At 38.1% G+C, this 16,347-nt stretch overlaps 2 protein-coding genes across 3 annotated transcripts; both read left to right on the plus strand.

The window, feature by feature from the left end:
* The first annotated feature begins 1,031 nt into the window (after positions 1 to 1,031).
* Positions 1,032 to 5,010, plus strand: LOC148059695 (deoxyribonuclease-1-like 2). 2 transcript variants are annotated; one of them, XM_087781504.1, is made up of 10 exons: positions 1,032 to 1,049; positions 1,124 to 1,206; positions 1,277 to 1,362; positions 1,433 to 1,522; positions 1,595 to 1,707; positions 1,933 to 2,045; positions 3,804 to 3,958; positions 4,029 to 4,125; positions 4,198 to 4,312; positions 4,835 to 5,010. In XM_087781504.1, the coding sequence occupies exons 2-10, from the start codon at positions 1,126 to 1,128 to the stop codon at positions 4,954 to 4,956; spliced, it is 972 nt and encodes a 323-aa protein (XP_087637630.1). In that variant the 5' UTR covers positions 1,032 to 1,049; positions 1,124 to 1,125; the 3' UTR covers positions 4,957 to 5,010. The 2 variants fall into 2 exon arrangements, with proteins under 2 accessions (XP_087637630.1, XP_087637629.1); XM_087781503.1 differs by lacking the exon at positions 1,032 to 1,049 and having other exon boundaries at positions 1,053 to 1,206.
* Positions 5,011 to 7,466: 2,456 nt separating this feature from the next.
* On the plus strand, positions 7,467 to 12,997 carry abtb1 (ankyrin repeat and BTB domain containing 1). Its single transcript, XM_087781885.1, has 12 exons — positions 7,467 to 7,675; positions 7,902 to 7,964; positions 9,346 to 9,401; positions 9,519 to 9,663; positions 9,741 to 9,900; positions 9,982 to 10,027; positions 10,097 to 10,213; positions 10,303 to 10,415; positions 10,489 to 10,587; positions 10,668 to 10,832; positions 11,516 to 11,716; positions 12,224 to 12,997. Exons 1-12 carry the CDS (start codon positions 7,620 to 7,622, stop codon positions 12,428 to 12,430), a joined length of 1,428 nt encoding a protein of 475 aa, XP_087638011.1. The 5' UTR covers positions 7,467 to 7,619; the 3' UTR covers positions 12,431 to 12,997.
* The last annotated feature ends 3,350 nt before the right edge of the window (positions 12,998 to 16,347 follow it).

A 16,347-nucleotide genomic window follows, 5' to 3' on the forward strand; every position in this document is an offset into this window, starting at 1 on the left:
TTAGTTCCTCATACAACATGTGTAATGGGTTTTTTTGCATCAAAAATAATTAACCCCTCTGTTATATCAGGGTCAATGTGACCCAAAGGCCATAAAACAATTATATTTGTTGTGAACAACCTCCAACACTGTATATGTACTTATGGAAGCCAGGGAGGTCGTTCACTTTGACCCAGAGGCAACACAAAGGATAATTTAAACACATTTGTTTTCGGGTCCTTTGGGTCACCTTGACCCCAGAGATAACACAAGGGTTAAATAAAGTAGACATTTCCAATCCGGCTCGGTTTGCTTCCAGTCTTTGAATTTGGGCAAAAAAAACAGTATTACCAAACTCAATAGGAGAGTAAAATGATGGATATTTATAGATTCTGGTGAAAATTATGATGTTTTCATTTGGATTAAAACAATATAAGTGCTTAAACTTTAGTCACAATCAGGGACACCATCTGTACCATCACTTAGTGATGTCACACAATTAGGGAGTGTTTTATTAACTATTATGAATTGCAAGATGAAAAATGTAACAGAAAAGTAAAAGATATAAACAATGTTTTTAAAAGCACTTATTAAGACTGTTAATAATGGTGTGATTTGACCCCCCCGCACCCCCCAAAAAAAGAAAATCTAACGACTACAGTGTAAAAATATTTAGACAGAAATAACGGTAAAATACTTAAACGGTTTCATCAAAATTGTTTAAAAAAAGTTTCTGTAAAAATGATAGCTTGTTGTTTTTTTTAACCACCATTTACTTCTTCTTGTTTGGCAAAAAATACTACAAAAACAAAGTTAACATCCTCACAATAATAGACCAAGAATAGCAACCCGACAAAGTTTGTTTCTGAGTGAATAAATGATTATTAAAGACATACTTTCACACAATTGTCTTGACTCGGTTTGTCATTAACAAAGGATCGTGTGACACTCCTGAGCAGGTTCTGACATATCGACCAATCACAGCCTTTCCTTAAGCAAACTTGAATCGTTTCCCATGCACCTGTGAGTTGTACCTACAGTCAGGGCTGGACTCTTATGCATTAAAGCAGGTAGGTGAACTGTGCTTGTGTGTAATGGAGGTCTAAAAACATGTGTCATATGAAGGATATACTTTCTCAATCAGACATGAAGATTGGGGCCTTCAACGCTCAGAGGTTCGGACTGAACAAAGTGTCAAATCCAGATGTCTTGTCTGCTCTTGTGAAGGTTAGAATACCAAATAGTTTGAAAGATTCAACACCTGTTGATTGTCACGTGATCTATTTGTCTACTATAGATTATATCCAGATATGACATCATCACTATTCTTGAGTTCCATGGCATGACGGACTGTGTTAAACTACTCGCTAAAGAACTGAACAGGTTTTTTTTCCTAATCGATCATTTGAATCTACGTTTTTTATGACATAATGTATTTGTTTCTGTAACTCAGAGCGAACGCAACCCATCATTACGCCTGGCAGCTCAGCACACGACTGGCACACGACTCGCTCGACAAGGAGCAGTTTCTGTTTCTCTACAGGTTTGAAGATATTTCTAATTCATGACTTTGTTGTGATTGTCGTATAATGGGATTCTATTCCTTCATCGCCAGGGACGACGTGGTTGACTTGGTCGACTGTTACCAGTACGAGGAAAACCAAGTGCACGACACGGAGGCGTTCACCAGCGAGCCTTACGTTCTTCTCTTCAAACCACGCAACGCAGGTGTGTCTCCACGTTGCCTTCAGTTGTGGAAAGAGACAAGTGTTTGTATCTGTCAAGTCCTCAGCGTGTCTGAGTCTTAAAAGATTTGTTTTCATTGGCATAGTCTGATTTGCTTTGACAAGCCATTCATTCATACGAGCCCAGGACCCGTTCATCAAGTTATGTTGCTCGACTTTTCCAACTGGTGTTTCCTTGACATTGTTTTTTCGGTCCTTCTTGCTGCAGTGCTGGAGAATATTGTGCTGATACCGGTCCCGACTGGACGGTGGGACGCTGACAAAGAGCTGGATGAAATATACAAGGTGTTTCAGGCAGTGAAAAACAAATGGAGAACAGATGTGAGTGTCACAGAGTCCTGGATTACGAAAAATTGCTGTATTTTCTGTGGCTATTGGAAAAAAACAATTTCCCAAAAGGAGACCTCCTGAGGGATCAATAAAGTTTTACCTTACCTTACAAAATACAAGTTATCTTTTAGGTTGAACAGATTTTAAAGCGTCTTCCTCAATTCTTTAGTTTCAATATTTTTTATTGGAAAACGACAAATTAGCAGTGTACATCACAAAACTCTCTTTGACTTTTTCCTTTCTTTTTTTTTTTTTATATTGCAAAGAAAATAAATTAAAAAAACAAAACAATAATAATACAAAAATAGAAGCAAAACAAAAGGGCAATACAAGAACTCGAACAACACACCCACCCACACCCTCCCCATATCCTGGCATTCATAACGCCATCAATACAAAGTAACCTCTAGACAAGTTAGAATAATGAGTAATACTCCTAACCACTCTCAGTCAGGCAAAACTTGCAAAGCTTTAAAATATGACAGAAGTGGTTCCCAAGTAACTTTCCGTGTTGAGCCTCTCATTGTATATTTAATCTAATTTAATCTTTAATTTCAAGTTTGAGAAAAGATACAACGTCTCTCGGCCACATTGAAGTTGTTGGTGGTTTTGGAGATTTCCAAAGCAACAGCAGTCTCGTCGAGCAATCAAAGAAGTGAATTTCACAACCATTTTCTGGGAAGAATTCATGTCTTCTGACGGGGTTCCAAAAACTGTGGGCATGACGGAATTCCCCTTCCTCAATTCTTAACAATGCAAACACACACTAATCAAGCAATTTTTCAGTGCAGTTAACCTGATATATCGACTGCAGGAAAAGGGGCCATTTGTGGCCGTTGATCAATTTTCAGGCGGACCAAAGCCTCAATCATATACTTAATCGATAGTGGCTTCTTATGACTGTCTTGGCAAGAAAATCAAGCATATTTGAGCAAGAAAGGGGTTTCAAAATTTCACAAATGAAAATATTTCAAATAATACTTCAATACATTTTATAATTGTAACAGGGGTACCCAAACTTTTTTGCACCCCGTGGACCAGTTGGATCTTCATAAAGAGCAAAAAATCAAGTAGCAAGACAGACAAAATTTTAAGTTAAAAAATACATCTCATTATAAAGCAGCAGCTCTTGGACAGTTTTAAAAATGGCTGCATACAGAGTTAGTGTTTTCACAAGTTGACATACAGTTTTCAGTTAACTTGAACAGGATTAGAAAGCAGATGGCAGTTGTGGTTTGGAACGCACTTCAAAACACACACAGTTGGCACGGATTTGAGCTCACGCTTCACCTCCATGTGCCCCACAGAGAGTGACGAATTTTCAATTTGATTTGCCAAAGCACCGCCATCAACATTTCCTTGAAATATATGGTTAAGCTAACAGTCAGATGACACAGAAGACAATATGCACGACCTCCTTGGCAGAAGTAATAATCACACCTAGCAAAGTTTAACATTCATGATCCGTAAGTATATTAAGATAAAAAAAAATCACTTAATGAATTTATTATCACTAAATAACTTCAGTTAAGAGCCAAGAGTCCATTCATTTGTACTAAATGCTTGAGTGGGAAATACTTTCATCAATATAAACTACACCTTAAGGGAAGAAACAGAACGAAAGACTTTAAATCAGGTACATTTCTTTTTCCAATATCAATCTTTACTTTAGGTAAGTAATGGTATTTTTAGTTTTGGTCGTTGTTTATCGCTATAATTGATTGCTTTAATGTCTTAAAATCCTTCTAGAACATAATGATCCTGGGTGACTTCCATGCGCACGGAGAATATTTCACACAAAGTGGGATCAGTCAGCTTCGCATTTGGAGGGACAATGACTTCCACTGGCTGTTGTGTGAAGACGTCGACACCAGCGCGAAAGAAAGGAATGAGCACTATGACAGGCATGTGACGTACAATACAATTTGTGTTTTATCACTGTTTTTTATTAATGTTTCTCATTTTCTATAACAGGATTATTGTGTATGGAGACGACATGTTGGCAGCCATCGTACCAAACTCTGCAAAACTGTTCAATTTCCACGAAGAACTTTCCTTGGCAGAAGAAACGGTAGACATTTTATTCATCACATAATCTTCTCTACAAGTGTAATCATCTGTTCTTTCTTGGACATAAACGCAGGCTCTAGAAGTGAGCAAACACTACCCGGTTGAGTTGGAGCTGTACAGCCGACCTCCCTTCTGGGCGGCCAAGCGTCAAGACAAGACTCTTGACTCATCGCAAGCATCACTTTCAGGTGACGAACCGAGTGGCAGCTTAACACAGCCATGCCCGTGATTGAGGTGTCGAAACAATAGCTTGCGTCATTCTACCCGACGTAAAGCTATTTCGACTTGTTATTTACAGTGGAGACGGGTGGAGCTAACACGGCGGACGGAGTCTTAACATTCTTCCTTCACAAACATAAACCATAAGTCTGTCAAGAAGAATGTGTCATTAAAAGATTCCCCACTCTTTTAAAAAAGGAAGTTCTGAACAATTATCATTTCAACAAGAAGTTTAGATTCTTTGATGCATGTTCTAACACACAATTAGACAGACAGGAAAATGAGAACTATGACAATAAGGATTGATATGAGGTGTATAGAACATTTCAAATAAATATTGAATCATGTATCTTTGTTTATCTTTATTTATCCAACCACACTTTGTAAGAAGTGTCGTGTTGTACATCTTTTTTATTGAGTTCTAAACAGTATAACTTGGGTTTGATCAAGTATTTAATTACCTGTATATGTTTCTATATGCCACTTTTCAGAGAGTTTGCAGGTCGACATAATGGAGCTACAAAAGGAGAACCTGCAGCTCCAGCAGGAGAAACTACAACTTCAGATCTCCTACATAAAGAAGCGACTTGCCTCCTACGACAAAGATCACTAGAAGACAAAAGCCTTCTTTCTTTTTCCTTATCAATGTATGTGAAATACATTAAAATAATAAAAAAAATCTGCTGCATAACTTGCCTCTGGTGTTATAAAAAAGTTATATATAGCTAATAACACATATAAGAAGAATTTCTTACATGAAAAGAACATTCCAAGAGTCGTTTCAAAGCTAGAATTTTTCACATTGTCGCTCAACCCCTTCAAGGCATAATGTTTATTTGCATTGTCTAGACTTCAAAGTTTTTAGAGAAATTTTAACATGCTTTTACTCCCAAGCTCTATACACAGGAGAAGTACTGCCCTTGGTCTAATCTCCAGTTAAAAAGACGATTTCAGATTGTATTGTGCTGTTATACATTGTTAAACCCAACACAATGTTTTTTCATAACAATTGACCTTCAAAAGTGTATCAAATGGTTTCAATAGTATATCCTACACATGCTTTTCTTCTGATGCGTTGGGTATTCCCCCAATCTTATTCTGATTTTAATTTCCTCATACTGCTGCTTCGACAAACATTTTTGACAACAGCTTACTCTCAAGTTCACTGTTATCATACAATCTACTCTCTGGTACAGCATACCTCAGATGAGATCTAATGACTTGCTTCCTCCGGAGTCAGATTTACAGTTGCAAGAAGTGAAAAGAGCATTTTATTTCACTATTCATTCAACAGCAATGCAACTGACATCCCATCATCATTCCTCTTTCAATGACATCAACACAAACATATACACAGAAACATATTTGTCCTGCAAAGCGAAAAACTTAAAGTTGTGTGCAGTCAAAAAAAATATTTTGATATTCTGTGAAATACATTTCATTTTTCTGGTGCTTTAAACCATTTTAATGAATCAGAATATTGATTGTACATTGCTAAAAGGAACCTTTCAGATCAAGACTATTTTACTGATGTGCTACAACTGGTGACTTTTCCAGCTGCACTACATATAAACCAGCCATGAGCCTCCCTGCACTTCATAAAGCCCTGTGTTTTTAAAATCATTGTTAGTTAACCTTTTTGAATACTACACTCCTGCCATCTGAACAGCGATCAACTGTTTCATCATTGTAACATTCCGAAGTACGAGAGGCCAGTGCGCAAGCGTGTGGCAACCAGTGCTCACGCCTTCGTGAACACTTTAATTCTGTTAATCCTGTACTGACTAGGATAACCGGTCCTCACAGTCCCAAACTGAGAGTGAGGCACAACCCTCCAGTGCCTCACCTGGATGTTTGATCGTCAAATACTTAAATTCAGCAATATTTACTTAATTAAAAAAATGTTATATTGAACAATCCATCACCAGTGACAAAGATAAATTACAGGTAATAATAGTATTGTGTTCATGGTGAGGTATCCATTGTCCAATAACAGTTTTCTTCTATTAGTTTTCATTGTTGTGGTACATTAAAGAACAGAACTAGGGTCACACAGCCTACCTTTGCATGTGTTTGCGTGAATCATATTTGCATCATTTTAACAAAGACGTGAGGATTCATGGTTTAATATAAACATTGCTAATACCACCCGTGCATCTCTGGCACCCTACCAAGAGCACGCGATTACACCACTGACCACTATCAACAATTAAATCCAGCTCAAAGATAACAAAAGTTCTAAATAATAGTTCTTTATAATACTCTCAACTAAGATCTGACCCTGTACAGTTGTACTAGACCTTTTATCAGATCAATGATACTGGAGGTTTCACAGTAGATCCTTTGCTGTCCCATCTTCCAAAATGATTTATGATCTATAGTTTATCATATAAAGTATAAAAAAATATAAACTATAGTTGACCCCCTCTGGTGCTATATCTCCCTGGGTTCTGTTGTAAGTAAAGTATAAAAAGTATAAGTAATACTAGGTCCATATAAGGGGAAAGATGACACATAAATCTGGCTAAAAGTTTAAAAAAATCTATGAAGGAAAGCAAAGGAAACAGAAAAAATAATGGATGACAAGTTCTGGCAAAGAGCTGGATTAGTTAAGAGAGAGGGCGAGGCAGGTGAGGTCGTTTAGGTGTGGCTGCTGTGCAGGATTCACCACAAAAAAACAAAACCAACCGCTACGTTAAAACGCTCTGAATTTAAAAGGGATGCGAATGAAGCAAAAGGGTATCAAATTGTATCAAATTATGTTTTTAACTATACATTAAAAAAAAAGTTGCATAAACGTTCTCATCTTTGCAGAGGAAGTTCACGGTGACCAGTGCAGAATGTAAACATGTCCTTGTACGGCCTCGACCAAGAGGCGTTCATGAAAGTCGTTTTTTTCACTTACTGTCTCCATAGAGGTCGACGCCGCAGTCACATTTCAGAAATTCATTTTCATTTAACATCATACATTAAAAATAAGTAATCCGGATGAAGAAGTTGTAATAAATATTAATTTGAATGAACGCTTTACGGGTGATAAGTGTCGTCTGGGTAAACAGCGTGTCAAATTTCCGGAACCCTCTTGCACAACTGAAGGGCACTCGGTGATCACGTGACGCACAGACGGCTTCTCCTAGCTGAAAAACAACATCCGAGCAGTCTCTTCGATAAACAAAACACACCTAAAGGCGGAAACCGTAGATCAACCTTCTACGCAAGTGACCCATCAAACGACGCTTCGATGTATCATAGAGTACAAGAAACCTCCAGCAGATCATGGACATGCTCGATTTATTTACCAGCTGCAAGAGAGGCGACGTATCGAGAGTCAGGTGATCATAACATAGGATCATAACATACGTGCATTAAAAAGCTAATATTTGTTAGCATTCGACTATCTTCGAAACTGTTCCTCTTTATCGTAAATAACGTGTTTTATGTTGCTTACAATGCATTAAAATCTGCTTCAAATTCAACTGTAACATCAATTGTTTAGAGTAAATCGATTTATAAATGTTTTAAGGGTTATAAATTGTAACTGTAACTGTTTCTTTTTAGATATCTTGTGGAGCAGAGAGATGTGGAGCTCAATGTAAGAGATAACTGGGACAGCACACCCTTGTAAGTAAAGTCCCTGGTCATATCATTTTAATACACATTTATACCTTTATAGTTATCACTAACCTTATACCTATTATACTTACCCTATCGCTGTTAAACACTGAAACTAGGTGAGGCGAAGTAGGAGACTTTTACCTGGACGTTGATGTTAAATTTGACTTGTGGATTGAAATTTGTTTTGGTAAATGTAAGTAAAACTTTCTGCAGGTGAGCTTTGGTAAACAAAATAACCGTAAGCCATGGAAGAAATTGTCAATTGTTGTTTGTGCTTCAGTTGACGTACACAATAATATGTTATTATATTATACTTCAAAACCTGCTGAACATGAAAATAAAGTCAGATCTTTGTCAACTATTAAGGTTTATTTTATAAGAAATTAATTATATTGTGCTTGATTGACAGTGACATTAATAAACTGAACTAAATTGACAATAAATCAATATTTCTACAGTAAAAAAAACATGAAACTTTGTTTATTTATACTTCAATACCTGCTGAACATGAAAATAAAGTCAGATCTTTGTCAACTATTAAGGTTTATTTTATAAGAATTTAATTATATTTGCTTGATAAACAGTGACATTAATAAACTGTATCAAATTGACAATACATCAATATTTCTACAGTAAAAATACATGAAACTTTGTTTATTTATACTTCAATACCTGCTGAACATGAAAATAAAGTCAGATCTTTGTCAATTATTAATTTTTTTTTTTAATGTGAATTAAATTATATTGTGCTTGATTAACGGTGACAATAATAGACTGTACTAAATTGATAATAAATCAATATTTCTACAGTAAAAATACATGAAACTGTGTTCACTTATATTTCAAAACCTGCTGAAAATAAAGTCAGATCTTTGTCAACTATTGCGGTTTGTTTTTTATAATAAAAGACATTGTACACAAACAGCTTTTTGAGCAAATAAGTCAGTACTTAAATTAATTTAACAACCGTAAATGAATTATTTTGCAACAACAACAAAATAATAAACAGGAAATTATAACAGATCAGCAGAGAATAAATATTTCATATTTGCACCGCTTTTCTTCCCAACAGTCTCACACACGTCTGCTGACTCTGGTCTCATCACGCAAGTGTCGCTTCAAATCTAGAACAGAAGTGTCTCTGGAATCTACTGATAGAAAAGATACTGTAATGTCACTGTATCAGAGTATTTTTGAGAATCTATCAGTGATTCCGCGTGTGACTTCTCTCCCACTACCGTAACACCTCCACAAAAGCGCAATTTTTTTAAAGTTGCGGCTGGATTGCGGCTGATTTGACCGCAGTTAAACCAGCACATCAACTGCAGGTTATAATGTGTCTTCTGGAAACAGTGATACTGTAAATGTCAACACTTTGTCTCTTCAGGTATTATGCTTGCCTGTGTGGCCATGAAGAGCTGGTCCAGTACCTGTTGGCTAGTGGTAAGTCACGCTTTATTGATATTATTATTCCCTTTTTTATCTGACAGCACCACCAGTCGCACACCCTAATCTAAATGGTGGTAATTTCCTATTTTTTTTTGTTGTCTTGACCTTGAGGTGCAAAGTGTGAGGCCAACACGTTTGAGGGAGAGCGCTGTGTTTACGGCTCGCTGAACGATTCTATACGCCGCATGTTGAAGGATTACAAGTGCGTCAGTGTCCGTGCCGTGCAGCGGGGTGATTTTAAATACTTTTTGCATGTGTAAGGACTTCCTCAAATCAAGATCACACTGTTAAAATAATCATCGTTTTAATGGAATTGTTTGATTTTTTTTCAAGGTTACTGGAGCAGGGTCAACACAGTGACGTCAAGTTTCACGTTCATGGTCAAACCTTTCCAGCTCACAGATGTATTCTCAGTGCACAGTCTGAATACTTTCGTGAAATGTTTGACACAAAATGGCATGGCAAGTCCTTGATCAATCTAAAGCATCCTTTGGTAGGAAGATAACGGTCTCTCTTCAGCCATTAATTCTGCCATCTATTCTGAATCTAATGATTTTCCTCCTTGCTTGCTCAGGTCCATCCTGCCGCTTTTGCAGCCATTCTGCAATATTTGTACACAGGTGTGTTACCTACATGTGAAGTCCAATTCCTCTTTTTCGCATCATTAATCACGATTGCTTATGTTCTAGAACGTCTGGACATCGACGTAAGCCTTGTGGAAGAATGCAGGCGACTTGCAAAGCAGTGCAAAATGAGCGGACTCATCGAGGAGCTGGAGAATAAATGTAAACAGGTGTACAAATTCGGTAAGAGACTCGCATTTTAAAACTCACCAAACCAGTTGGACTTGGTTTGAAGTCACGTGTTGTTTTTACTATCCTTTGTTAAAACCCAGTCTCGAACAAACCTGGAATCTGCGTGAAAGTTCTCAGTCTGGAATCGGAGAGTGGTCATCTGCAGGAAAACCTGTCTCACCTGGCCGACTGTGCCATGCCCCCTGAACTCAGAGTGAGAACTCAACGATTTACAACATCTCTCCATCCTGAGGAAGCCTCTCACTGAAGCCTCTTATGTTCCTCAGGTTGGTTTTGGAGAGCTCCCCTTTGACAGAGTGGACCTTTTTCCAACCTACCCTGACATCTGCTTTCTTGTGGATGGATACCGTTTCATGTGTCACAAGGTGCTGCTATCTAGACACCGTCAGGAGAACGCCAACAAAATGTTCCGTGATTCTTAGTCCGACATCTCATGTGTCTTCAGGCGTTCTTCTGCGGTCGTAGCGACTATTTCAAAGCCTTATTAAAGGACCACTTTTGTGAAGTAGACCAGCTACAGTCGGAGCCCGGAATCCCAGTCATCACTCTGCACATCTCCCAGGACATCTTCATCCACCTGATGTACTACATCTACTGCAACTACACGGAGGTTTGTGATCCATGTTGTCTTCGCTTCTGTCTAATTTAGTTCGGCTTAGCAGTCAACATGAGCGAGTGGAGAGGTTCGAGTTGAGAGTCTAATGAGTGTCATTACAGGATTTTGGATTATTATTATTATCTAAAAAGCTTTTATTAAGTGAAATCAAATCTTCTCTTACTATCCTTCAACAAACATAAAGAACAATATTTATGTAATACATTCGAATATAACCCTTGAGCAATGAGTGATAATTAAGTAAACAGAGGCAGTCTGGGCTATAATATGTTTTACTACTACCGTAAGCTAAACCCTTTTCACCAAAAGTCCTTTTTAAAATAAAGTCTAAATGATGGGGAAACTCCAAAATGTTTAGAGGGCAGCTCTAATGCGGGCATGTTTGAATGACTCAAAATTTGTGTGAAGATAAGCCATCATTAAACATGGCGAGACTTGTTGAAACACATTTTTCAACAGGTCTTGTTGATTTGTTATGTGTTTTTGTTTTTTACCAAACGCTTAATAAACAAATAAATGAACCATGCATGTTCTTTGACATAATTAAACTCTTTCAGTATTTCATATAAAAAACACAAAGAGGGATACATGACTAATAAAACCTTATGGCAACACACAGGTAATTATTTTCTGACGACTGACATTTTCGACAAGCATTTTTTTTTTTTAATCCACAGCTAAAACCGGAGAACGTGTTTGACGTCCTGTGTGTGGCAGACATGTATCTCCTGTCGGGCCTGAAGCGTCTGTGCGGAAAGACTCTCGCCACCATGATATGTGAGGACAACGTGCTAAATATGTGGAAGACGGCCAAGCTCTTCCATCTCATGCGGCTGGAGGATCAGTGCACACGATACATGGGCAAAATAATAGAGCAGGTAAGCGTTGTTATGGTTGTAAAAAAAATGTCAATGTGGGTGAGATTAATTGTCTATTTGTATGGGTTTGACAAATATTTTAAAAGTTGTGCTTGTCTAATTACACTGTCCACAAACAAACGCATGAAAAAGTCAACATAACCAAAAATCCTGACACACAAATACACTTTATTTCCTGAAGTTCCAAACCTGGAACCTGCAAAGTTAGTTGTCAACAAAAGACTATCATCAGTTTCTACTACTATCTAGAAGTCAAATTCCAATGCAATTGAGTCAACCCTTGTTTTATCTCAGGGTCAAGGTGACCCAAAGGCCTGAAAACAAATGTAATTGTTTTCTCCTTTGTGTTGCTTTTGGGTCAAGATGGACAACCTCCATCACTGCATACGTGTTTCTAGAAACCAGGGAGGTTGTTATACATCTGAGTAAAACCTGTTTCTTAATCAAACAAAAAAATTCAAGTGCATTTTGAAAAGATTTAAGAGTGAATAACCTTTCATGTCTCAGCTGGTGGAGCTTCCTGAATTCATTGATATGATTCAAGAAGATGCTGCTTCACTGGAGGACCGACACGAGACCGACTCCGTCCCCCTGGTGGATGAAATCCGTTACCACATCACCAGCAATGTGCAAAAGTACAGCGAGATCGTAGATGCCAATCAGAAACTAATGATCCTGGAAGATCTGCTGACCAGCATCAACATCGACTGTTAGATCTCGCCAGTGAACGGCTGCACGTCCCTTTTCGAAGGGTTTTTGTGTATATATATTCTTTTCAAATGTACGTTAAAATACATTTATAAAATGTTTGTTTTTTTTGTGCGAAAATCCATGGAATGTGGGGCTTATTTTGCTGTTACAGAATTTATTTAAGTGTGTAAGGTTAACCTGCTTGCGTTGTGATGTTACTTAATGCTTAAGGAATCATCGTTTTATCCATACCCATTTAATTTAGCAAGATTTTCACTTAAAAACATGTATATTTATTTTAAATCTTCAATAATGATTTCTGAGGTGTCTACATCATTTTAATTTGCAATAATACTATTTAAAAAAAAATAGTATCTGAGCAGTTTTAGTGTATTAATGAAAGGTATTAGAGGAGAATTGTTTCAGGGGTACAGAAACCCGTTAAGCATGCAGTCATCTCATAGCAGTAGTGGGCGGCTTTTAAAAAAAAAAGTTTTTGCAGCTCTTCTCTATAAATGATTGTTTGCCTGTTCAGTTTTGGTTGTGAAGTTTTATTTTGTTTTTCAGATTTAAATAAAAAGGTTGAAACCAGTTCGATTGTTCGTTGTTATGATTCATTCACTTCTATTTCTGGAGTAAAGAGAAAAACAATATATTTACCGCCTGTAAATAACTAAACAGAATAGTAGGAAAAAAAAGGTTTCGAAATAAATCTCTAATAAATATAAATAAATTCTCTGATCCTTTAAACTCTTCACTGGCTTCCAGTTTCTTTCAGAATCAACTTTAAAATTCTGGTTCATACTTTCAGAGCTATTCATGGTCAGGCTCCTCCTTACATCAGTGATCTGATCCAGCCTTACACCCCAGCTCGGGCTCTGAGGTCTGTGGATCAGAATCTACTGATGGTTCCTGAACACGGTTCAGAACCAGAGGAGAGAAATCCTTCCAGGCTGTTGCTCCTAAGCTTTGGACTGATCTTCCTCTCCCTCTGTGTTTGATGATCTACTGACTCCTTTAAGAAACATCTTAAGACGTTTTTATTAGTTCAGGCTTTTCCTTGATTTTCTGGAACTCCTGTTGTGTTATCAGTTTTATCTTGATCTTTAAAGTATATACTTTATTGAATATTGTTTTGATTGTTTAAGCGCTTTGTGACCCTGGTCTGAAAAAGAGCTATACAAATAAAAATTACTTACTTACTTACTATGATGGATAACAACCAAACAAATATATAACATCCTAAAGAGAGGGATAAGCTTAATAATATAATGATTATATTATAAACTTGATAATTATAATTCAATACTGAGATTTACAGGGATTAACGTATCATGGTGATATACTACCACCCGGTGGCCAAGAGTATTCCTCACTTTATAAAGTTTTAACTTCCGCCATTTCTACCACACTACCAGACACATGCTATAGATGGCGCCCTTTCTCGTTTTTTTCCTCCTATTATCAGGTTTCCTTTTACTTCAGGGAAAAAAAAATCTCATTAATTCGAGTTCAGTGTCGGGTCATTTCCCACGTCAGTCTTTCGTGAGGCATTTTGTAACTTCTGGCCCCCTTTATTTCATGATGTCACTTTAACGGGGGGGCCCCTGATATTTCAGTGCAGCTCGGCCACGGAACGGGGGGCAAAAGGTAGAGTTGGGGGCAGTGGTGTGACGTGACGTTACCACACAAAGAGAGTCCAATTGAAAAACTTGATCCATTCATGAGAAACCTTGGCTTCCTGCCCAGCGCCTTTAAAAGTCTTTCATGACGCAAAAAAAGAAGTTATTACCTTGAACAAGCTTCATGATGTTTTACGGTTGTTGCTAGGCAACGCGGCTTACTTCTGGTTGAATGTAGGCAACGTTTAGCACAAACAAAACTGTCCACGGACGTATATGTATTTACTTTAGAAAAGTAATACACACTAGAGATTCATTTTCCTTTAGGGTTTCAAAATAAAAGCATCCTAACGGTTTTCATGCGTAGTTCACGTCCGGTTCAAGTCCCTTCACTGGACTCATGCTTATTGTTAGAAGTGTAAAAATAAAACATGATTATTTTCTTTTGCGGTGAAATGGAAAAGGGGAGGGCACCATATGTGGCGCCATCTTGAGAGAAACCAGATTTCTTATCAGCCTCTCCAATGGCTTATCAGAGACGAGAAAACAGGCAGACCAAACATAGGAGTGCCAAAATATTCTACCAAAAAAACCCCCCCAACTATCTAAAAATAGATTATAACAGTGTTGTGTTGTACTTGTTTTTACAGCGTTTCTAGCGCTCCAGTGTTATAAAAGTGTAACAACGCTGTCACAGAGCCTCAGTTGCAACATACGACACGTGCATTTGTTAACAAAAAGGGGAAACGGGGGCTCCTGTTGTTCCTCTTTTCATCTTCCTGGTTATTAAAAAAAAAGTCTTTCAGTACACTGTCTCTGACCCACTGCTTTAAAGTCACATGGCACTCACACACCCTGGTTGCCTGGGCAAAGTTATATAAGTCCTCATTTATTCATTTTCTACCGCTTTATCCCTCATGGGGGTCGCGGGGAGACTATCCCAGTACCATTGGGCGAGAGGCAGGGGACACCCTGGACAGGATGGCAGTCAACAGACAACAATTCACAAACACACACACTCATACCTACGTGCAACTTCCCCCAAGTTCTAAAATCGACATCTTTGTGTTTTTGGACCGTGGGAGGAAACCGGAGTGCCCGGAGTAAACCCACGCAACACAGGGAGAACATACAAAACAACTTGTGACAGAAGAGGTCACAAGTTGGCTTGGCCTGGAAGCGCCCCAGTTATATGAATCATTCTAGAAAATGTTCCTTCAGTCTAAAAAAAAAGAAGAGATATTTTAAGAGTAGATGTGTGTTTAGTTCCTGTCTTAAGTCTCTTGGTGTCGCAAACGCTCAGTAAGTGAAGGTCATGGACAATTCAGTGATTTGCCCGCCGTAAGACAAAGGCTTGCATTTATTATTTACAGCCGTCGTTCAGCTCCGCCAGATTCTTAAAACACATTTCACACTGTGCAGAATCCGTTTCAGAATCACTTGGACAAAAAGTGTCGGGTCTCTTTTTTTTTTTAACCATGTGACCTCGCTGATTTGTCGCCACATTAATCCTGTGTATACACACCGGAAGGTACGTGTGGTGTTTGGCCAAGCTATTATGTAAGAACGGGGCGTCGTGAAGAACACACGCGCGAGCAATGAAACGAAAGGTTGTCGCCAAGATGATCTCTTTATCGGATTGTCTCGAAATGTGGAGGGTTCAGAGGCCAGTCACTGACACTTTGTCTTGCGTATACCGGGGCGACAAATATGTTGTTTTTACATACTGTCTGGACTGCTGGGAATTCACTTTATTTCCCCTTTTTTCTTCCAACATTGTTGAATAACAGCTAGAAGGTAAAAAAAGAAAGAAAATAAACAAACTTGACATTGCAGCTTTTTTTGGGAGTAAATATAGTCCGTCTGTACGCCAGCCATGGAACTACAAACACTGGTCATCAATTCATCAGATGGCACATTAATATATGCATTAAAAATCGAAATAAATCCTAATTCCAAGTAGGATATACATCTATATTACAGCAACTATTTTTCTGACCCCACACAAAAGTTGTCACTCCAAATGTGTCCTTTTCGCTCAAGAAGGATCTGCGTAAGATGGGTACACCGTCGTGGTAATATGGGATTAAGTCTTCCATGCATTCTCGCCCTGGCACACGATCAAGAGGACGTTAACAATATCAGTCAGCTTTGTTTACAAAATAATTTGTCACTTGACCAAAACGCATCTGTGTCTGGTCATTCGCTGTGGTGCGGAGATACTCATCTAAGTCGCCCTGGATCGCTCGCAACGCTTGTTTGTCGGACCTAAAGCTCCACCTGAGGTGAGTCACAAGGTTGAGAACAAGGCCAGCTCTG

Source organism: Callionymus lyra, chromosome 19 (genome assembly GCF_982586985.1).
Source record: "Callionymus lyra chromosome 19, fCalLyr1.hap1.1, whole genome shotgun sequence".
In the NCBI taxonomy this organism is placed as follows: Eukaryota; Metazoa; Chordata; class Actinopteri; order Syngnathiformes; family Callionymidae; genus Callionymus; species Callionymus lyra.

Coding starts and splice junctions, on each gene's coding strand:
- abtb1 (XM_087781885.1), top strand. CDS start 7,620: ATGGACATGCTCGATTTATTTACCAGCTGCAAGAGAGGCGACGTATCG. Junction 7,676..7,901: donor GGCGACGTATCGAGAGTCAG/GTGATCATAACA, acceptor GTTTCTTTTTAG/ATATCTTGTGGAGCAGAGAG. Junction 11,717..12,223: donor TGGGCAAAATAATAGAGCAG/GTAAGCGTTGTT, acceptor TTCATGTCTCAG/CTGGTGGAGCTTCCTGAATT.
- LOC148059695 (XM_087781503.1), top strand. CDS start 1,090: ATGTGTCATATGAAGGATATACTTTCTCAATCAGACATGAAGATTGGG. Junction 1,708..1,932: donor CTTCAAACCACGCAACGCAG/GTGTGTCTCCAC, acceptor TTCTTGCTGCAG/TGCTGGAGAATATTGTGCTG. Junction 4,126..4,197: donor TTTCCTTGGCAGAAGAAACG/GTAGACATTTTA, acceptor ACATAAACGCAG/GCTCTAGAAGTGAGCAAACA.